Source organism: Mesoplodon mirus, assembly GCF_964341445.2.
Source record: "Mesoplodon mirus genome assembly, chromosome: 15".
In the NCBI taxonomy this organism is placed as follows: domain Eukaryota; kingdom Metazoa; phylum Chordata; class Mammalia; order Artiodactyla; family Ziphiidae; genus Mesoplodon; species Mesoplodon mirus.
In genome coordinates this window covers 86,488,493-86,508,116 of record NC_138991.1, presented here as the reverse complement: position 1 = coordinate 86,508,116, position 19,624 = coordinate 86,488,493, and the positions used below count along the sequence as shown (strand labels likewise).

Sequence of the window (19,624 nt, the reverse complement as noted above, 5' to 3'; positions counted from 1 at the left end):
AAAAAACTAAAAATAGAGTTGCCCTATGATCCAGCAATCCCAGTCCTGGGCATATATCTGGGAAAACACTAATTTGAAAAGATACATGCACCCCTATATTCATAGCAGCACTATTCACAATAGCCAAGACAAGGAAACAACCTAAATATCCATCGACAGATGAATGGATAAAGATGTAGTACATATATACAGTGGAATACTACTCAGCCATAAAAAAGAATGAAATAATGCCATTTGCAGCAACATGAAGACCTAGAGATTATCATACTAAGCAAAGTAAGTCAGACAGAGAAAAACAAATACCATATGATATCACTTATATGTAGAATCTGAAATATGACACAAATGCACGTATCTACAAAACAGAAACAGACTCACAAATACAGAGAACAGACTTGTGGTTGCCAAGGGGGAAGGGAGATGGGGGAGGGATAGACTGGGAGTTTGGGATTAGCAGATGCAAACTATTACATATAGAATGGATAAACAACAAGGTCCTACTGTAGAGCACAGGGAACTATATTCAATATCCTGGGATAAACCAGCATGGAAAAGTATATGAAAAAGAATGTATATGTATAACTGAATCACTTTGCTCTACATCAGAAATTAATACAACATCGTAAATCAACTATACCCCAATAAAATTGAAAAATAAATATGTACAGTCTATTCTCTGTCAATTATACCTCAATAAAGCTGTTTTGGGTCTTCCCTGGTGGCGCAGTGGTTGAGAGTCCACCTGCCGATGCAGGGGACACGGGTTCGTGCCCTGGTCCGGGAGGATCCCACATGCCGCGGAGCGGCTGGGCCCGTGAGCCGTGGCCGCTGGGCCTGCGCGTCCAGAGCCTGTGCTCCGCAACGGGAGAGGCCACAGCAATGAGAGGCCCGTGTACCGCAAAAAATAAAAATAAAATAAAATAAATAAAGCTGTTTTGAAAAACCACACACACAGTAAGACACAACTACACCCACAAGAGAGGCCGACAACACCAAGTGGTGGCAAACATGCGGAGCACCGAGAACCCTCCACGCGGCTGGCGGGGTGCGCAGTGGCGCAGCCTCCTTAGAGGACAGCTTGGCGGTTTTGTAAGGTAAACACACACTTCCATACAATCCCTCCCAGTCCTAGGAATCTACCCAAGAAAAACGAAAACAGAGGCCCTTGAACACAGCACACTCAAAACAGCCCCAAGCTGGCAACAACCCAAATGTCTAGACCCAGGTGATGGAGAGAGTACAGTACGATGAGTCCAAAGGAAAGGGGGACACGGGGAGCGGGGCGGGGGTGGGGGTGTAGCAGGCTGGCTCCCCCAGGCAGGGACGGGGCCTCGGGGCATCACAGAGCCTCTCTGGTCTCAGGATCCCAGTCTCAGAACCCCTCTTAGCCCCGCAAGCTCACGGTTTACAGCTCCCAGGGGCTGACCGCCGAGCACTCAGTGCTCACAAAGTAGGAAACAAAAACAGTGGAACAAGGGAATGTCTGCTAAGGAAAACAAGTCGGGCTCCCAGGGAGCTGTCTGTAAAGATCAGCAACCCCTCACCCCAGCTAGTTTAACGACCAGAAGTCCACTGCCAGACCAGAAACATTTCTTGAGGCAAAATACCACTGGTATGAAGTCATTTTGCTGAGCAAATTCTCAAGGCCATGAAGTTCACAGCCTCGTCTGATGGTTTTGAAGCACTTGTGGGCTTAATGCCCATGTAATTCCTCTGATTTTTCCAGGTTGAAAAGGAAGGAGAAAAGATGCCCCATGTTGAGCTTTGCTTCCTTTCCACACGAAGGACACGGCGTGGCCTCCTACAGCCCAGCTGCCCCCGTCACGTGTCAGCAGGGCCCACGAGGACACGACAGACGCACATGGCTGCGCTGGGCCCTCGGGAGCCCGGGGCTTGGGGGTGGCGCACACCGTGTTCCAAAGGTACAAAGTGGCACCCATCCCTCCAAAAGTACGCATCTCTCCCCACTCCAGATGGTCACTCCAACCAGCGGAGGGCCATCTGGTCAACACGCGCGAGCTCTTCCTCCCTGGACGTCAGCGTTTACAGCCAAGGGCGAGCCGGACGCACTCCCCGCACCGTCTGGGCCAGACGGCCGGGGAGGGCGGTGACACCTCAGCCCGTGTCCTTGTACAACCAGAGTCAGGAAGCCCAAGCAAGGGCCTCTCCTCCCCACCAGCTGCCCAGGGACCATGCCCTGACCCGGCCTCTCGGGCCAACTCCCTTGTGAAGCGGCAGCGTACCCACATCTCCGCCCCTGGCATCTCAGGGCTGCCAGAAGCCAAGGTCAAAGTGCTTCTGTGAACGGAAGCATGCTTTGCAGACATGAGGTTCTTCTTAGCAAGACCCAAAGCCAAGAGCTGAGCTAACCAGCCCCTGGCTCCCCCAACTCCCCCTACCACTCCCCCCCACCCCGAGCTCCCCCCACTCCCCCCCAGCTCCCCCCCACCCCCGATCCCCCCACTCCCCCCCAGTTTCCCCCACACCCCCCAGCTCCCCCCACTCCTCCCCAGCTCCCCCCCCACACACCCAGATCCCCCCACACCCCCAGCTCCCCCCACTCCCCCCAGCTCTCCTCACGCCCCCAGATCCCCCCACTCCCCCCAGATACCCCCACACCCCACCAGCTCTCCCCACACCCCCCCACACCCCTCCAGCTCCCCCCACTCCCCCCAGCTCCCCCCACACCCCTCCAGCTCCCCCCACTCCCCCCAGATACCCCCACACCCCACCAGCTCTCCCCACACACCCCCACACCCCTCCAGCTCCCCCCACTCCCCCCAGATCCCCTCACATACCCCCAGATCCCCCCACTCCCCCCAGATCCCCTCACACACCCCCAGATCCCCCCACTCCCCCCAGATCCCCTCACACATCCCCAGATCCCCCCACTCTCCCCAGCTCCCCCCACACCCCTCCAGCTCCCCCCACTCCCCCCAGATACCCCCACACCCCACCAGCTCTCCCCACACACCCCCACACCCCTCCAGCTCCCCCCACTCCCCCCAGCTCCCCCCACTCCTCCCCAGCTCCCCCCACACACACCCAGATCCCCCCACACCCCCAGCTCCCCCCACTCCCCCCAGCTCTCCTCACCCCCCAGATCCCCCCACTCCCCCCACTCCCCCCAGATACCCCCACACCCCACCAGCTCTCCCCACACCCCCCCACACCCCTCCAGCTCCCCCCACTCCCCCCAGCTCCCCCCACACCCCTCCAGCTCCCCCCACTCCCCCCAGATACCCCCACACCCCACCAGCTCTCCCCACACACCCCCACACCCCTCCAGCTCCCCCCACTCCCCCAGATCCCCTCACACACCCCCAGATCCCCCCACTCCCCCCAGATCCCCTCACACACCCCCAGATCCCCCCACTCCCCCCACTCCCCCCAGATCCCCTCACACACCCCCAGATCCCCCCACTCTCCCCAGCTCCCCCCACACCCCTCCAGCTCCCCCCACTCCCCCCAGATACCCCCACACCCCACTAGCTCTCCCCACACACCCCCACACCCCTCCAGCTCCCCCCACTCCCCTCACCCCCCCAGATCCCCCCACTCCCCCAGATCCCCTCACACACCCCCAGATCCCCCCACTCCCCCCAGCTCCCCACACACACACACAGATCCCCCCACTCTGCCCCCCCCACAATCTGCAGACAGCCTGAGTGTATTTACAGCAGCAGGAGGCAGCCAGCTCAGCCTAGGTGCCCGTCCAAGGCGGCAGTCACTGGCTCCAAGCGTGACAGCTGCTCTGGTGTGTCTCCCCATCCCCCAGGTCCGGCTCAGCGTCTGGGGCAGTACCTCCCCAGGGAGGGCGGGGGGGCGGGCTGAGGCCTGCAGACCCCTCACCACCACACAGCCGTGCTCGCTAGACCAGCCCGCCCGACCCTGTCAAGCCGGAGCCTCCTCTGGAAGGAGTCCAGGGACGTGAAGACAGAACCGGACCCCATCTGCCCAGACCTAAGCCCAGCTCATGGGGAGGGTTAAGAAGCTACCAGACGGGCAGACATGGGCCAACTCCGAGACCCCTGTGCTCGAGCACCACCCTCGGAAAAAGGAAGGCTTGAACCCCCCACCTCGCGAGCCCCTCTAGCAGGACAGGGAAGAGGACAGGCGCGGGGCAGGGCCTCCCGGGAGCAGCAGCCGGCACCACAGAACCAGCGCCAGGAGGACTCGTCCCCGCCTCGGCGGCACCACAGGCCACCCCCTCCTCCACTATCCCAGCCCACGCATCCCTCGGGTCAACGGCAGGAGCAAGAAGTGGACGGGGGGCTCAGCCGCACGGATGTCACACGCTGCGGATAAGAGCACCAGGGAAGCGGGGACTGGACGGGACAGGAGAGGGATGGGCCCCCCCGCTGAGCGCCCCCCCCCCCCGTGGGGCTCCCAGTGCATGAAGCATCCCCCCTCGGGGATCCTTCAGCCCTCCTGGCGCGGGCTCAGGGCCTGGGCTGTGGGAAGTGACTGCACAGGGACCCGAGGGTCCCTGGACGGGCGTTTCCGGGAGGACAGCACCATGGCCCAAGAGGGGGCAGGGGCTCTTTGCGGGGGTTGGCGCAGGAGCTGGGGCGGGGACGGTGCAGTACTTTTCCACGGGCTTCCAGCGACGGGAACGCTCTCTGCAGGCCCTGGCCACCCACCCTCTGCAGACCGAAGGGTCCCTCCTTTAAAAAGGCCTAACACAGCAGCTCCCCAGCTTCCCACGAGAGCCGGGGAGCAAGCGGGTGAAGAGTATTTTGATGAGCAGAGACCAGGATGTGATCTCGAGGAAGCACGGTCTCCATTTCCTCGGGACACCAGCCCCGAGCCCAGCACTGACCGCGCAGGGACCCACCCGAGACCCCCCAGCACCCCTGGGGACCAAGGCGAAGCTGCAGAGCGCAGACCCCATGGGGACCATGTGCACAAGGTACTAACCAGCCAACCGAAACCGGAGGCAGCACGAGGGACTGGAAGGAAACACCCAAATTCTTCTTCCTGCTTTTGTTTTCCAAATTTCTTTTAATCAACATGTACTTAAATAACAAAAAAAAAATCACTTTTTAAAAAATTGCCTGAATTTAAGAATCATTACCCATCTCAGGCAGAACCTTTAAGCTGTGCCATTATTTATCATAAACCCACACAGTTTTGGGGGTCCTGCCAGTGACCAGCAGCCAGCAAGCAGAGACCACTCAGAAAGCTAGAGATTTATAACAAAATTACAAGTCACCAGGACTTGTCACTTGGAGTCATTTGGAGTTTGTTTTAAGGAAATTTGGAGGAGTCTAGAAAAAGTAGGAAACTGTCCAGGAAAGGCCCAAGAAATTCACATGTACTGGAGGTTCTGCAGGGATTGGGGGCCAGACCACCGAATGGGAACTGGAATAGCTCTAAAAAACTAGTTTCCCTCTAGGGTCTAGAAACCAAAAAGGCCTGACAAAACTGGGGCTCCAGTGGCAGAGAAGGCGAGGACGACGAGAAGGGGCCCAGGGGACATGGGACTGGCTACGAGCCCGGGTGAGAGCAGGACGTGGGGGCCAGTGATGCGGCCCGGCTGGCTGACCTGGGTCCTGTAAGCGCGGGCCTTCTGCACAGGGAGAGGCACCCGGGCTCGGGTGGCGCCAGACCTGCGGTTCTCAGCCGGAGAGAAGGCAGAGAAAGGGACACCCAGGACAGGTACGGGCCTGAGTGCTGGCCTGGCTTCCTCCCCGACACCCAGAGGTGGCAGCTGAGAGATGACCCCAGACCCAGTGGGGCCGCTCTCTCGGCACAGGCCCTGCACCTGCCCACCCACCACGGAGGAAAAGTGCCGTCACGCGTCCCCCTGGCACAGAACTGCCCAGCCAGCCGGTGTCCTGGGGGTCGGACCAGCAGTCCTGCACGGAGCCCGCAGCACGGTGGCCTGGGATCCACCCCAGGGCCCAGCTGGGCCTGCAGTGGAGGAGGTGCTGGCCGACGGGCAGGCCCTCCTGCCCCAGCCCCTCCGCTATATGAAGGGGGTACATGTGCCCCGAATCTCAGCAGCGTGCATGGCCCAGGCTTGAAACAAAGGCAGAGCTGGAAACACTGGGGCGTAAGAGTGACCAAACCGGGACTTCCCTGATGGTAGAGTGGTTAAGAATCCACCTGCCAGTGCAGGGGACACAGGTTCGAGCCTTGGTCCGGGAAGATCCCACATGCTGCGGAGCAACTAAGCCCGTGAGCCACAGCTACTGAGCCTGTGAGCCACAGCTACTGAAGCCCACGTGCCTAGAGCCCGTGCTCCACAGCAGGAGAAGCCACCGCAACGAGGAGCCCGCGCACCGCAACAGAGTAGCCCCCGCTCGCCGCAACTAGAGAAAGCCCGCGCACAGCAACCAAGACCCAACACAGCCAAAAAAAAGAGTGATGAAACCCACCAGCCACACACCACCCATCCTGTCGGGGGATTTCCATCGCTTCCTTTCAGAAAGACCCGAACGAGGACCTGATCCAGTCGCCGATTAATGGTAGATACTCACAGGCAAGTCTGACCACGGCCCCAAGTCACTCGACACGCGATGCGGGGCGGCTCCGACGACACTTCCCTCCCCGTGGACCAAGGACGAGCACAGAGTCACCGGGCGCTCACGTGGGACGCGGGCTCGAGGCCGCACCAGGCCCGCCTCACGCACGGTTGGCACCTTCACCCACTGCTCAGGGCCCAGAAAAGCCGCCCCTCATGACATGAGTCGCCCATCAACTTTTACTTCATGTTGAATAACTTGTCAAGATTTGTAACATCTTATGCCGTTTTGATCAACTACACACTAGGAATTGCAGAGTCAGCTCAATACAGAAGAAAAATATTAACACCAGAACCTGAGTGGTAACAGCAAACAAATTTAAACGGAGACACGTTTCTGTGGTGGATCTTGAACACTTTTAGATGTGATCTCGTAAATACAGACCCCAGGCCATGGCCCACGCAGTGCCATGTGAAGGGCCCTCCCTTGTCTGACGGGCTCAAAGGCCCGGCTGTGGCCAGGCCAACTGAGGCCTCCACCGGGCCACCATGCCATCGAAACCCTATCACCCCGGGGACACCAACAGCAACCTGAGGTCTGGTGGCTGAAGAACGGCAGTTGTGCGGTTCCACGCTACAGTTTACTGCAAGTCTTATTTGCCCCACAACTGCCTCTAAAAGGCACTGGGCATGTCCATGGGGGCCTGTCCGCCCCCTGACGCCTGCCACGTGACCACCGAGTCCCCCTCCAGGTCCAGAAACAAGATGAGGCCAGCGCGCCCACGTCACCTACCTCAGCTGGGGCCCCCTCAGTGCCCGGCGGGGCCGCAGGTGCCAGAGGCATCTCTCTTGCTGCCACCTTCTTCAGTTTTTTGTTCTTTTTCTCTGTCACTTGGCTATCTTTTCTCTTCTGCTTTGCCATCCTGCAACAGAGAAAGTAAACTATAAAGACACAGGAAATAAAAATTCTCAATTAACAGAGAGGGGAGGGCGTTATAAAAGATACAAAGCTATTTCAGAAAGTGTGGGAAACATACAGTCACTGTTACAAATTCAGGCTCCCTTGTTTCATCACCTGTGGACAACTTACCATTGTGGTGGATTTCCTGTCTTTTTTCTGAGTGTTTTATTTAACATAGCTGCCATCACACACGGATTATATACTCTGTTTCTAACTCAACATGAACATAAGGTTTTAAGAGTAAAAGAAGGGACTTCCCTGGCGGTCCAGTGGTTGGGACTCCACACTTCCACTGCAGGGGGTATGGGTTTGATCCCTGGTCGGGGAACTAAGATCCCACATGCCACGCAGTGCAGGCCCCCCTCACCAAAAAAAAGAGGAAAAGAAATAGCATTTTTATTGACAGTATCCAAACTTTCCAAAAGTGAAAACTGCGAGCATTTGTCTATTCCCCAATTAATGACTATCTGGGATTATTTTCATTTTCTCCTATTATGGAGTAACTCATACTTCCCCATCAACTAGGGATGCTGCAGCCCTACACGGGCTGGCAGTGACCACCATGCAGTCACTAGGCCCTCCGTCACCTGTGGCTGGAGGTGGCCATGATGAGTCCGGGGTGGCCTCCTTGGACCGTGGAAGCAGTCCCAACTGGGGCCGCACTGAAGGAGCGACACAGGTCCAGGAGGTTGTGATTACATCTCCCTCCTCAAGCACAGCAGTATCTAGAACTCCACGTACAAGGCCAGCAGAACGCCCGTGAACATGAACTGCAAACCCAGCTTCCCCTGTGGGACCGGATGATGGGAGCCAAGGGAAACGGTCGTGGCACCAGAAACTAGGCAGGGGTCAGGGGAGAGGCCTCCACCTGAGGGGCACTGGCTGCGGGGACCTCCGAGGGGCGTCGTGAGGGCTGGGGATGGGGGGAGGCCGTCCGCAGGGCCCCAGGCCCACCCTGAGGGGGACACGGGAACTGACCGGATCCTCCCCACCCCGCCCCCTTTGGATGGAGCCCAAAAGGAGCTGAAAACACAGGAAAGTTTCGGAGTCCCAGCAGCTACAGCGTGAGCACCCCGAGGTGCAGGGTAGAAGGCACTTTGGCACAGAGGCCATGGCCAGCTCGTACAAGCCACACAGACACACGTGCGCGCACACGCGCGCTTCTCGCCAACGTCAATCAAGCAGGGGATGAGTAAGTCAGCATAAACCGGGAAAAGGAATATCACTCAATAACTGAAATCAGTGAGGTAGCATGACACATACAGGCTGGAACAGAAGGCTACGACCAGTATTACACTTGTGTATTTGTTTAAGAAAATAACAACAGAGAAAGCTATGCACGTACTGATAGGCACATGTCTGAAGGACAGAAACCCAAGCTTTTTCCCTTTCTATCTAGGGATGGGGTTGCAAAGGACTCTCCCACACCCGCAGCTCAGTTTCATTTGCTTTTATCAAGGTTTTATACTTGAAAAACTTCATTTTTTTAATACTAGTCCTTTAAAGCTCTATCTACAAGGCCTGCTAGTATCAGCTTTTATTCTAACAAATTACAAGAATGTATTTTGTTTTATTTATCCTAAAGTCACTCCACTGGCTTCATTTACATGTATGTGTATTGTATGTATTATATAGACACAAGCATGTAACATGTATATTACATACACCCACAATATTCACACTCATGTCTCTATAATACAGGTATTTTCACTTCGGACATGCCGTCCCGGGCTGTCTGCACGGGAATGGACACACAAACCCAATGCCTTCTTCCTCTGACACCAGAATTCATTTTGGACTCCATCCACAAATGCTCGAAAATGCAACCCGTTCATTCCACAGGTGTTTATGGAAAGCCAGTTCTGTGCCAGGCACTGCTGTACGCGGAACACAGAGCAAACAGCAAGGGAAGGAAGAGCCCTGATCTCGAGAAGCCTCCTTCTGGTGTGAAATCCAGACCTATTTAAGTGAACGAGCCAGTGCTTTCACACAGAGATAAACGCTGCCGAGAAAGGAGAACCGGGTTGAGTGAGCAGGTGCCCCCAAGGCTGGCAGCCACGGGGCGGGGCGGCGTCAGGGGCCTCTGAGGGGCCAGAGGCAGACAGAGGAGGCCCCGGGCCAGGTAGCGTCCAGAGGAGCAGGTCCGCGGCTGGAGGAGGGGCGGCCGGAGCAGAGCCGCCTGCCCCCGGGTCTCGCACCCAGGCACCCAGGCACCCGTCTCACTGAACCACTTACTGAGACCTTAACTTCCCCCAAAGCAGAACTTTCCACGGGGACAGACGGACAAATGACAACAACATGTCGGGGGAGGGGGGAGAGCGCGTTCAAGTCACCAGCAGCCCCACCCCACAGGCCCCTGCACTTCGTCACTTGTCGGTCACCGTCTCCACCGCAGAGTGCTGGCCACATGCAGGAGCGGCTCCAGGCTGGACCACGCGGTCCAGAGTGCCCACCCACATGCAGCTCACATTCTGATGGGGGAGACAAACATGTCAGAAAATGAGGATGATTCTAGGCAAAATAAAAAGGAATGAAGGAAAGGGCTATGGCAAACGGTGATTATGAAAAGGGTGATCATAACGGAAAGGGCCCAGAACCCAGATTTGAGTTCTAAATACCATTCTCTATAAAGAAGAGCCAGACTGCCTTAAGATTCCCGTCTGGAGCAAGGAATGTGTAAGGTGAACCAGCGTATCAAGCTGCACCACGAACCAAGCCAGACAATCACAGGGCCACGGCAGAAAGGACACGGAGCCAGGGTGAAGGGCCCCTCTGCCCGCCTTGGGGCTGTGACTGATGACGGCACACCGAAGGAATATCACTGCTGTGCAATCAGAAAACTGCCAGGCGCCAAGGTCTTTAATTAAGCCTTATCTTAAGAAAGTATCCCAAGCCAGAGGCTGCAGGCTTCAATTAGCAGTGTAAGAAGAAATCTTGAAAGAATTAGACTGTTGACACAGGGTTTTAAAAAGACAAAGGGCTCTGCCAGCCAATTACCTTGTTGGAGAAGAAAAGTTTAGCAAATATTTACACACCGGTTACCATAAAAGTTAAGTCTGCATTCATTCTGAAATTATCATTAAGAAGTTTAATCAGGGGGCTTCCCTGGTGGCGCAGTGGTTAAGAATCCGCCCGCCAATGCAGGGACACGGGTTCGAGCCCTGGTCCGGGAAGATCCCACATGCCGCGGAGCAACTAAGCCCGTGCGCCACAACTACTGAGCCTGTGCTCTAGAACCGTGAGCCACAACTACTGAGCCCATGTGCCACAACTACTGAAGCCCGCGCACCTAGAGCCCGTGCTCCGCAGCAACAGAAGCCACCGCAGGGAGAAGCCCGTGCACCACAACGAAGAGTAGCCCCCGCTCGCCGCAACTAGAGAAAGCCCGCGCACAACGAAGACCCAACGCAGCCAAAAATAAATAAATAAATAAATAAAGTTTAATCACTAAGTCTATTTGCTAAAAAGGCGGGAGAGAGTTTTCCATATTATAAAAAGCTTTCTTTTTTAGTCCCAAGAGACGGTGATTCATACCTTTGAGACAAGGAGTGTTTGTTGTAGGAAAGACATTTCCTTACACTTATGGTCAGCTGGTCTTCAACAAGGGGGCCACAACAATTCAATGGGGAAGAACAGTCTTTTTAACAGGTGGTGCTGGGACAGTTGGATATCCACATGCAGAAGAATGAAACTGGACCGCCCACCTCACACTATATAGAAGAATTATTCAAAATGGAGCAAAAACCTAAATGTAGAGCTAAAGCTATAAAACTCTTAGAAAACATAGGAGTAAATCTTTATGACCTTGGATTAGGCAACAGTTTCTTCATTACGACACCAAAAACATAAGGAGAAGAAAAAAAGATAAATTGGATTTATGCAAGTTGAAAATTTTGTGCTATAAATGATGCCAGCAAGAAAGTAAAAAGACAACCAACAGGACTGGAGAAAATGTTTGCAAGTCATATCTGACAAGAGACTTGTATCTAGAATGTATGAGGAACTCATAACTCAACAAAAAAGGCCAACAACTCACTTTAAAAATGGACAGGGACTTCCCTGGTGGTCCAGTGGTAAAGAATCCGCCTTACAATGAAGGAGATGCGGGTTCAAGCCCTGGTCAGGGAACTAAGATCCCACATGCTGCGGGGCAACTAAGCCCACGCACCACAACTACTGAGCTCCCGTGACCCAACTAGAGAGCCTGCGTGCCGCAAAGTACAGAGCCCAGGCGCTCTGGAACCCACGTGCCACAGCTACAGAGCCCACACGCCCTAGAGCCTGCACGCCACAACTAGAGAGAGAAAACCCGCGTGCCACAACTAGAGAGAAGCCCGAGCACCACAACTAGAAGGAAGCCCATGCACCGCAATGAAGAGCTCACACGCTGCAACAAAAGATCCCGCATGCCTCAACGAAGATCCCATGTGCCGCGACTAAAGACCCGACACAGCCAAAAATAAATAAATAAAAATAAATAAATCTTTAAAAATAAATTTAAAACTTTAAAAAAATGGACAAAGGACTTGATCAGACAATTCCCCAAAGAAGAGATACAAATGGCCAGGAAGCCATGAAGGAGCTCAACATTGGTCCTCATTAGGGAAACGCAAGTCAAATGACACACTTCACACACACGAGGATGGTTAAAATCAGACAGATAATAGGAAACGTTGGTGAAAATGCGGAGAAATTGGAGCACTCATCACTGCTGGCAGGACAGAATATGGTGCAGCCACTTTGTAGAACAGTCTGGCAGCTCCTCAAAGTCAAACAGCTGGGACTTCCCTGGTGGCGCAGCGGATAACATTCCACGCTCCCAGTGCAGGGGGCCCGGCTTCAATCCCTGGTCAGAGAACTAGATCCCACGTGCATGACGCAACTAAGAGTTTGCATGCCACAACTCAGGAGCTCACCTGCCACAACTAAGACCTGGCACAACCAAATAAATAAATAAATATTTTTTAAAAAAAGAAGTCAGGGCTTCCCTGGTGGCGCAGTGGTTGGGAGTCCGCCTGCCGATGCAGGGGACGCGGGTTCATGTCCCGGTCCGGGAGGATCCCACATGCCGTGGAGCGGCTGGGCCCGTGAGCCATGGCCGCTGAGCCTGCGCGTCCGGAACCTGTGCTCCACAACAGGAGGGCCACAACGGTGAGAGGCCCGCGTACCACAAAAAAACAGAAAAACAAAAAAAAACCCTCTAATCCCAAATTATTTGCTGTAAATTAAAATACATAATGCCCCAGTAATGTTTGTAAAAATAAACAGGGAAAAATACGGTTTCCTACCACCCCCATTTCAGCAAGTGCACCTGTGCCATCAAAGGCGTTCCTTGCGTCCCCCGGCCTGGTGGGACCTCCCCGCCCTCGCTCTGTCCACCGGCCGTCATGGGTGGCCTGGCATTGCTGTGTCACAGCATCGGGACCTTTATTGTGTTTTCTTTCCTTACAGGCCTTTCTGCAAAAATCCCAGTGACTCAGGTTAATTTCTATGAGCAAAACCAACTTAAGATTTCCCTGTACTTGGTGGTCAGGAGGACTTGCAGGGGCAGGAATTAGAGCTAATCGTCATCGTAACCATCACTGAAACTGGCCTTGATTGAGAGCTTCCCGTGTGCCAGGCCCTGTTCCAGGTGCTTTCCATGTGTTAACTTGTTTACTTCTTGTGACCGACGAGGCGGGCACACAGATGAGGACACTGAGGCACACCTCTCAGGGGAAATCAACAGATTGGGCCTCAAATTGGTAAATCAAAAAAAGTCACCCGATTTGCCTATTATTCAGAAATATGGAAGTAATTCCGGTAGAAACAGTGGAAAGATGAAACTGTGTTTGCCTCTGAGGAGCAGCCTGCCTGCTGGTTTGTGTTAAGTTCCAGGACCACTGAGTTTCTTAGCCATATGCACACATCACTTAGTTAATTTGATAGATCAAATGTCTTTTACAAAGATTTTTAAAAATTACATTATTCAGAGTTAGCCAGAGGATGATGAAAAGGACATGATCATGGAGAATAAATCGGTACAGCCGTTCTCAAGGTAATTTGATAACATTTAATCAAGTGCTTTGGCCCAGTGGTTCTATGTCAAGGAACCTACCCTAATGAAATAATCACAGACAGAGATTTATGTAAGAATGATAATGACATGATATAAAGGATGATACTACCTCTAATATTAAAAAGTGGAAAACACTGTAACTGTCCAGCAGCAGACGGAGGAATGGATGACTCCTTCGTGCCAGGGGACTGGCCCACTCACCCACAAACAACTGTGATCTCAACTGTTCCATCCCTCGAGTGGGTGCTCACGACACGACGTAAAGCGGAAGGATGGACTATAAACCTGTGTATGTGCAACACGACCCTCATCTTTAAGAACAATTATATGCAGATATGCACAAAGGAGAAAACTAGAAGGTAATACATTAAAACATCAACATTTTAGGGTGTAGAATTATAAGAGTGTTCTTCTTTTCCTTTATACTTTCCAGCAATTTCTACAATAAAAGAAAAGACATTTTGGGGAATTCCTTGGTGGTACAGTGGTTAGGACTCCGCGCTCTTACTGCCAAGAGCACAGGTTCGATCCCTGGTCAGGGAACTAAGATCCCGCAAGCCATGTGGCACAGCCAAAAAAAAAAGACAAGACGTTAAGATATCAGCTCAGAAGTGTTCAGTGAAGCAAGCAAATAACCTCACCAGCAGAAAGCTGATAACCCAGGTCAGACCAACAGGAGGAAGACAACAAAGCGCTGGGCTGGTCTGTAGTCACTGATTAGGACAAGTCAGCACCAACAGGCTGAGGCTGCCCGGGCTCTGCGCTGAAAAGAAACTCCACGGGACCTTAAAAAAATAAATCAGCCTCAGGGAAAAAATCTTTTTTAAAATCTGAAAGTATCACTCGTAGCCCCTAACATCCCCTCTCACCCAGTGCATCTAGGTCACCTCTGATGTGAGCCAGAAGGTCCAGGGAAGGCCCCCTGAAGGAATCCACAGGAATCAGTGCCTGGAGCCCCAGCTCGGGCGCCCAGGACACGGCCATGCTCCTGTCCACCCTGACCCAGAACTATTCCAAGTCCCCACTCGGATGAACGGCCTCCAGCTTCTGCTCTTCTGCTACCTGACCCCACACCCTCCCTCCTGTGGCCTAAACCCCATAACACCAAGCATCCCACCCACTGAACCCACCTCCCATCTTGCCAGCTGGCCCCCCTCGGTGCCCTGGGGCTCAGCGATCCTCCAGCCTCACCAGGACCACTGACCCTACACATTTCAATCCCCCTCACCTCTCATGTTCCCGTTCCCACAACTTCATTTCCACGGCCCATCATTACAATCGCGCCTTTACAAACACTCTCTGCCCCTCTCCTGGCAAAGCCCCCACTCTAGCTCTGGTTCCTGCCTGGCCGGGAAGTCCCCAGGGCCACGCGGTTGGTCTCACTGTACATGGCACAGCCCCAGCCTCCAGGGGCGCCCAGCAAGCCCCACGGCCCGACTCCGGCCACTCGCCCAGACGACCAGCTCTTCCTCTGGCCTCTCAAGCTCTCAGACCTCCAACACATCCTCCCCTCCTCCGTTCATTCCTGATCACTGAGCTTCCAGAAGCTCCCCTCAGACCCTCCCACCCTTCCCTCGTGCTACAGTGCAGAACCATGCCTGCTCCGAGCAGGGCCGAGCCTCTGCCGCGCTCTGATCCCAGGGGCATGGATGGCTCTAAGCAATTCCCCACCCCCTTAGGCTGTCCTTCTACAGAGTCAACTACAAGGTCCCACATCTAAAAACCCTGATTCCACGTGCTCTCCACCCCGTTTCTGGTGCTTTCTGCACGAAAACCCTCAGGAGCTGTCCACTGGCACGGTCCCTACCTCCTTTCCAGCCACTCTCCCACCAGGCTGCCACCTGACTTGGCCAGATGGTTCTTACTGAGACCACCAACGACCACCAAGGACACCCGTCTGCTAACGACAGACTCTCTGATCACAGCCTGGCCGGGGCCCCTCTGAGCCCTCCCTTCATCAGGCCTCAACCTGGGCCTGTACAGACTTGAAAAGTTTCTAGCAGCTCAAGGCCACATCTTTACAGTGACTCTAGCCCCCCTAAAAAGCTCCTGCCTGAGAAAACTCAAGGCTACCAAGAGGATCCAGCCAACACCGGATGACAGAGCCCCGTCCCCAGCCCCACCCCTGTGGGAGGGCAGGAGCCTAACTTCCCGAAGCACCGCCCCTCCAGGTCAGCAAGCCCCGAAGGGTTTCACACCACGGACCCCCTTCTGCTCACTGTAATTATCCAGTTCCCAACTCACTCTACAGGGTGCCGCCCCCGCCCCCCGCCACTCCCTCACCCTCCCTTTAAAACGCCCTCTCCCCTGCACAAGTCCAAGGCCCCTGCTGCAGTAGTTACCCCTGATTAAAATGTGACCTCATCACTTACACCACCTCCAGTCCGGCTCTGCTCATCTTTGTTCATCACTGACTGGACATAACTGACCTCACAGCAGCATCTGCCACAACCGGTCCCTCCTCTTGACTGCCCTTTCCTCTCCGTTTCCCAGACACACCACGCTCTCCCGCTTTCCTCCCACCTCTTCACCTCCCCGCCCCCTGGACACAGAAGGGCCCTGAGATCAGCACTCCCCCGAGATCTCACCTAGTCGTGTGGCTTTAAACACCAACCACAGGCTGATGACGTCCCCATTTCTCCCTGAACTGCACAACTACACTGTCAACTCATGTGTATCACCTACACACACATCGTCTCAAACTAAAACGTGTCAAATTCACACTCCCCACCATCCTCCACAAACCTGATCTTCCTGCAGGGTCCGTCCCCTCAATAAAAGGCCAGCTGGCGAAATGCGTATTTCAGCTCAAGTTAAAAACCGTAGTGTCACCCACAACTCCTCTTTCTCAAACACCCATCCATCCCACAGTAAAACCCGGGGGCCCCACCCCCAAAGCACATCCAGACGTGGACCTTCACTGCCCCTACCGCGAGCATCCTGGTCCAACCACGTCTCCCACCTGGATCATTCGAAAGTCTCCGACAGGTCTCTGGCCTCCGCCCCGCCCCTAGCCCCTCCAGGCCATTTCCGACTCAGCATTCTGAAGGGCTTGTGAAATACCTAAGCCGGGTTAGGTCCCACCAATTCTGGGACCCTCCCCCAGGGTTCTCCTCCCTTCCCCCGGCCGGAGCCCCGCCCCGCTTCACTTCTCTCCGCCATGCTCAGCAACGTCTCCTTTCCTCATCAGCACCGCTCCCCCCAACCCCAGGCGAGCTCACTGGCACGGGGCTGCTTCTACCGGTCGCGCGGACACGCGGGAGGCACCCATGGGGCTGTGGGGAGGTCCTCGGGGCCCTGCGTCCTCCTCAGGCCGCCGACGGGAGGACAGCCAAACCCCCCGCGCGCCCCCGGTTGTCCAGCAGGCCTCGTACCCAAGCGGGGCGCCCCCGGCCCGCCGCCCTCGCCTACCTGCGCGTGGCTGCCGACGCCGGCTTCCGGCAGACGGGGCGCCCAGGTAACGCGGTACCGCCCACCGGAGCGGCACCGCCTATTGGCCGGGGCCCGCCTCCGTCTCCCCGCCGGCCAATGGCGAGCGGCAGCCACGAGGGGGTGAGGCGGGACCGGGCGCGGGCCTGTGGCGTCATCGCTGGGCGCCGCTGGGAGCTGGGAGCCGCCGGTTGCCAGGCAACCCTCCGGTCGGGGGCTAAACGGATTTTTCCCCAGGGTTCCCGGGACTCAAAGCGGACGACGCCTGTCCGTCCACGGGGGTTGGTCTCAAACAGGATGTAGATTATAACTGCTGTCACTTAAAAAGTGGGCGCAAGGTTGCGAGGTCGCCAGCGTTACACCTGCGCGCAAGGTTGCCAATGCAGCGGTGTGTCTGCAGACACCTGTAAACCCAGGTTAGGTCACCTGGGGAGGGGATGAAGGCAGACGCGGGCCCAACCGCGGAGGGTGTCTGAGGTCGGAGGCTACGCCACGCCGGTGAAACTAACCACGAGTTAAATCGTTGTTCGGTTCTTAGAAATATTTTATAGTCTCGACACCGAAAACGGGAGGGAAGGGAGAGCCGGTGCGGCGGACTTTTAATCTGGGGACAGCTGGACGGGGTTGTGCCATCAAGGGGAGGTTCTGGGGGTGGGAGATACGACAGCAAACCAGGATTCTCTAGTTCCACTCTCTACGGACAACTAACTTGTTTCTAATCGAGTAACAGACACCCTGCTTTTCTCTCGTGCACATACGTGAGAGTCTCTGAAAGGTATATATGGAGACTGGGCCACAGGTATAAGCATGTCCAACTTTACCGACTCCAGGAAAAACCATTCCGTTTTCAAACTGCTCCAACTGCCTTCATGACCACTGAAATAGAAAGTTCTCATCCATACATAAGCTTAACTAATATAGAATATAAAAATATAAATATGTTTACCTTGTATTGTTTACTTTTGCTTTTATTTTTAGCTCTGGTAATGTAGGGATGTAACCAAGCAGAACTCTATGGAGCCTTCCTGGAAGGGAACAGACTCCACTCACCCAATGTCCTCCGCCTGCCTCTTGTCTGTAGAAAAGCTTTAGTCAATAAGTTTAATCTGAGAAGTGAGAAAATGCAGAAGGGAAAACAGTCAAGCAAGACAAAATAATAATAGTTCAGCCATTAAAGTCAAGGACCTTTGGTTCCTCCTCAAGGGCTATGGATAATATTCTGAGCCATGTCCTTTGAGCTGTTTTGCCGATATTGAAACCCCACCAGGTGGAAGAAGGTAACTGCCTGCTGCCCACGAGCACGGAGAGCCCAGACCGGTTGGAACCAGAAGGCTGATGCTGTTGACTCCCGATGACCTCACCACCAACCAATCAGAAGAATGTCCACGAGCTGGTCATGCACCCCACAACCCTCTCCCTCACCCTGTTTTTAAAGACTTTCCCTGATTTGTAGTGAGGTGGATGGACCTAGAGTCTGTCCTACAGAGTGAAGTAAGTCAGAAGGAGAAAAACAAATACCGTATGCTGACACATATGTATGGAATCTAAGAAAAAAAAAAGTCATGAAGAACCTAGGGGCAGGACGGGAATAAAGACACAGAGGTAGAGAATGGACTTGAGGACACAGGGAGGGGGAAGGGTAAGCTGTGACAAAGTGGGAGAGTGGCATGGACATATATACACTACCAAATGTAAAATAGATAGCTAGTGGGAAGCAGCCGCACAGCACAGGGAGATCAGCTCGGTGCTCTGTGACCACCTAGAGGGGTGGGATAGGGAGGGTGGGAGGGAGGGAGACGCAAGAGGGAAGAGATATGGGGACATATGTATATGTATAACTGATTCACTCTGTTATAAAGCAGAAACTAACACACCATTGTAAAGCAATTATACGCCAATAAAGATGTTTAAAAAAGGGGCTTCCCTGGTGGCGCAGTGGTTGAGAGTCCGCCTGCCGATGCAGGGGACACGGGTTCGTGCCCCGGTCCGGGAAGATCCCACGTGCCGCGGAGCGGCTGGGCCCGTGAGCCATGGCCGCTGAGCCTGCGCGTCCGGAGCCTGTGCTCCGCAATGGGAGAGGCCACAGCGGTGAGAGGCCCACGTACCGCAAAACAACAACAACAACAAGAAGAACCCTTTCCCGGAAAGACTTTGGAGACTTCAGGCTGCCATGTGGCCTTTGCTCCGCAGACCGGAGCTCTGGCGGGAAGCTTCTGTCGGCTATTACGCAAGCACTCCCCCCATCAACCTGCATTTAGAGACGGGTGACCCGAGGGAGTCTGTGCAGCCACAGGACCTCCCGTAAGACAGGCTCGGGCCAGGACCCCACTTACCTCCTGGACCCTGTCAGGTCACTGGGACCAGTGTCAACTCCAACCGTGTCCACCGGCCAGCAGCTCTGAGCCGCGCCCTGCTCCACCCGGCGGCGCCTCAGGGCGTCGGTGCCCGTGGGGAGGGGCGAGAGCACACAGACGCCCGCCAGCGGGTGAACGGAGGGACGAAACGTGCCCCATCCACCCGACGGGCTGTTACTCGGCCACGGAAGGCATGGCCTTCTGCTACGCGTCACCCCGAGGATGAACCAGGAACGGGTGACACCGTCAAAAAAGCCGGTCCTGAGGACCAGACAGAGTATGATCCTGTTCCCAGGAGGCATCCGGAACAGGAGAATCCACAGAGACGGGAAGGAGACGGGAGGTGGCCACCG

The 19,624-nt window shown here is 54.9% G+C and overlaps 1 protein-coding gene across 3 annotated transcripts in view; it reads right to left on the bottom strand.

Moving 5' to 3' along the window:
* The window catches only part of CHLSN (cholesin), a 98,290-nt gene extending 81,298 nt beyond the window's left edge, over window positions 1-16,992 (bottom strand). The window contains exons 1-3 of one of the 3 annotated variants that reach the window (XM_082600553.1): window positions 16,900-16,953; window positions 14,130-14,273; window positions 7,263-7,392 (exon numbers count right to left, since the gene is read on the bottom strand). In XM_082600553.1, coding sequence (XP_082456679.1) covers window positions 7,263-7,391 — 129 coding nt within the window. In that variant the 5' untranslated portion in view covers window position 7,392; window positions 14,130-14,273; window positions 16,900-16,953. Of the gene's footprint in view, window positions 1-7,262; window positions 7,393-14,129; window positions 14,274-16,899 lie in introns of those variants that run through there. The other 2 variants (XM_082600552.1, XM_082600554.1) reach the window with 2 other exon arrangements.
* Window positions 16,993-19,624: the final 2,632 nt, after the last annotated feature.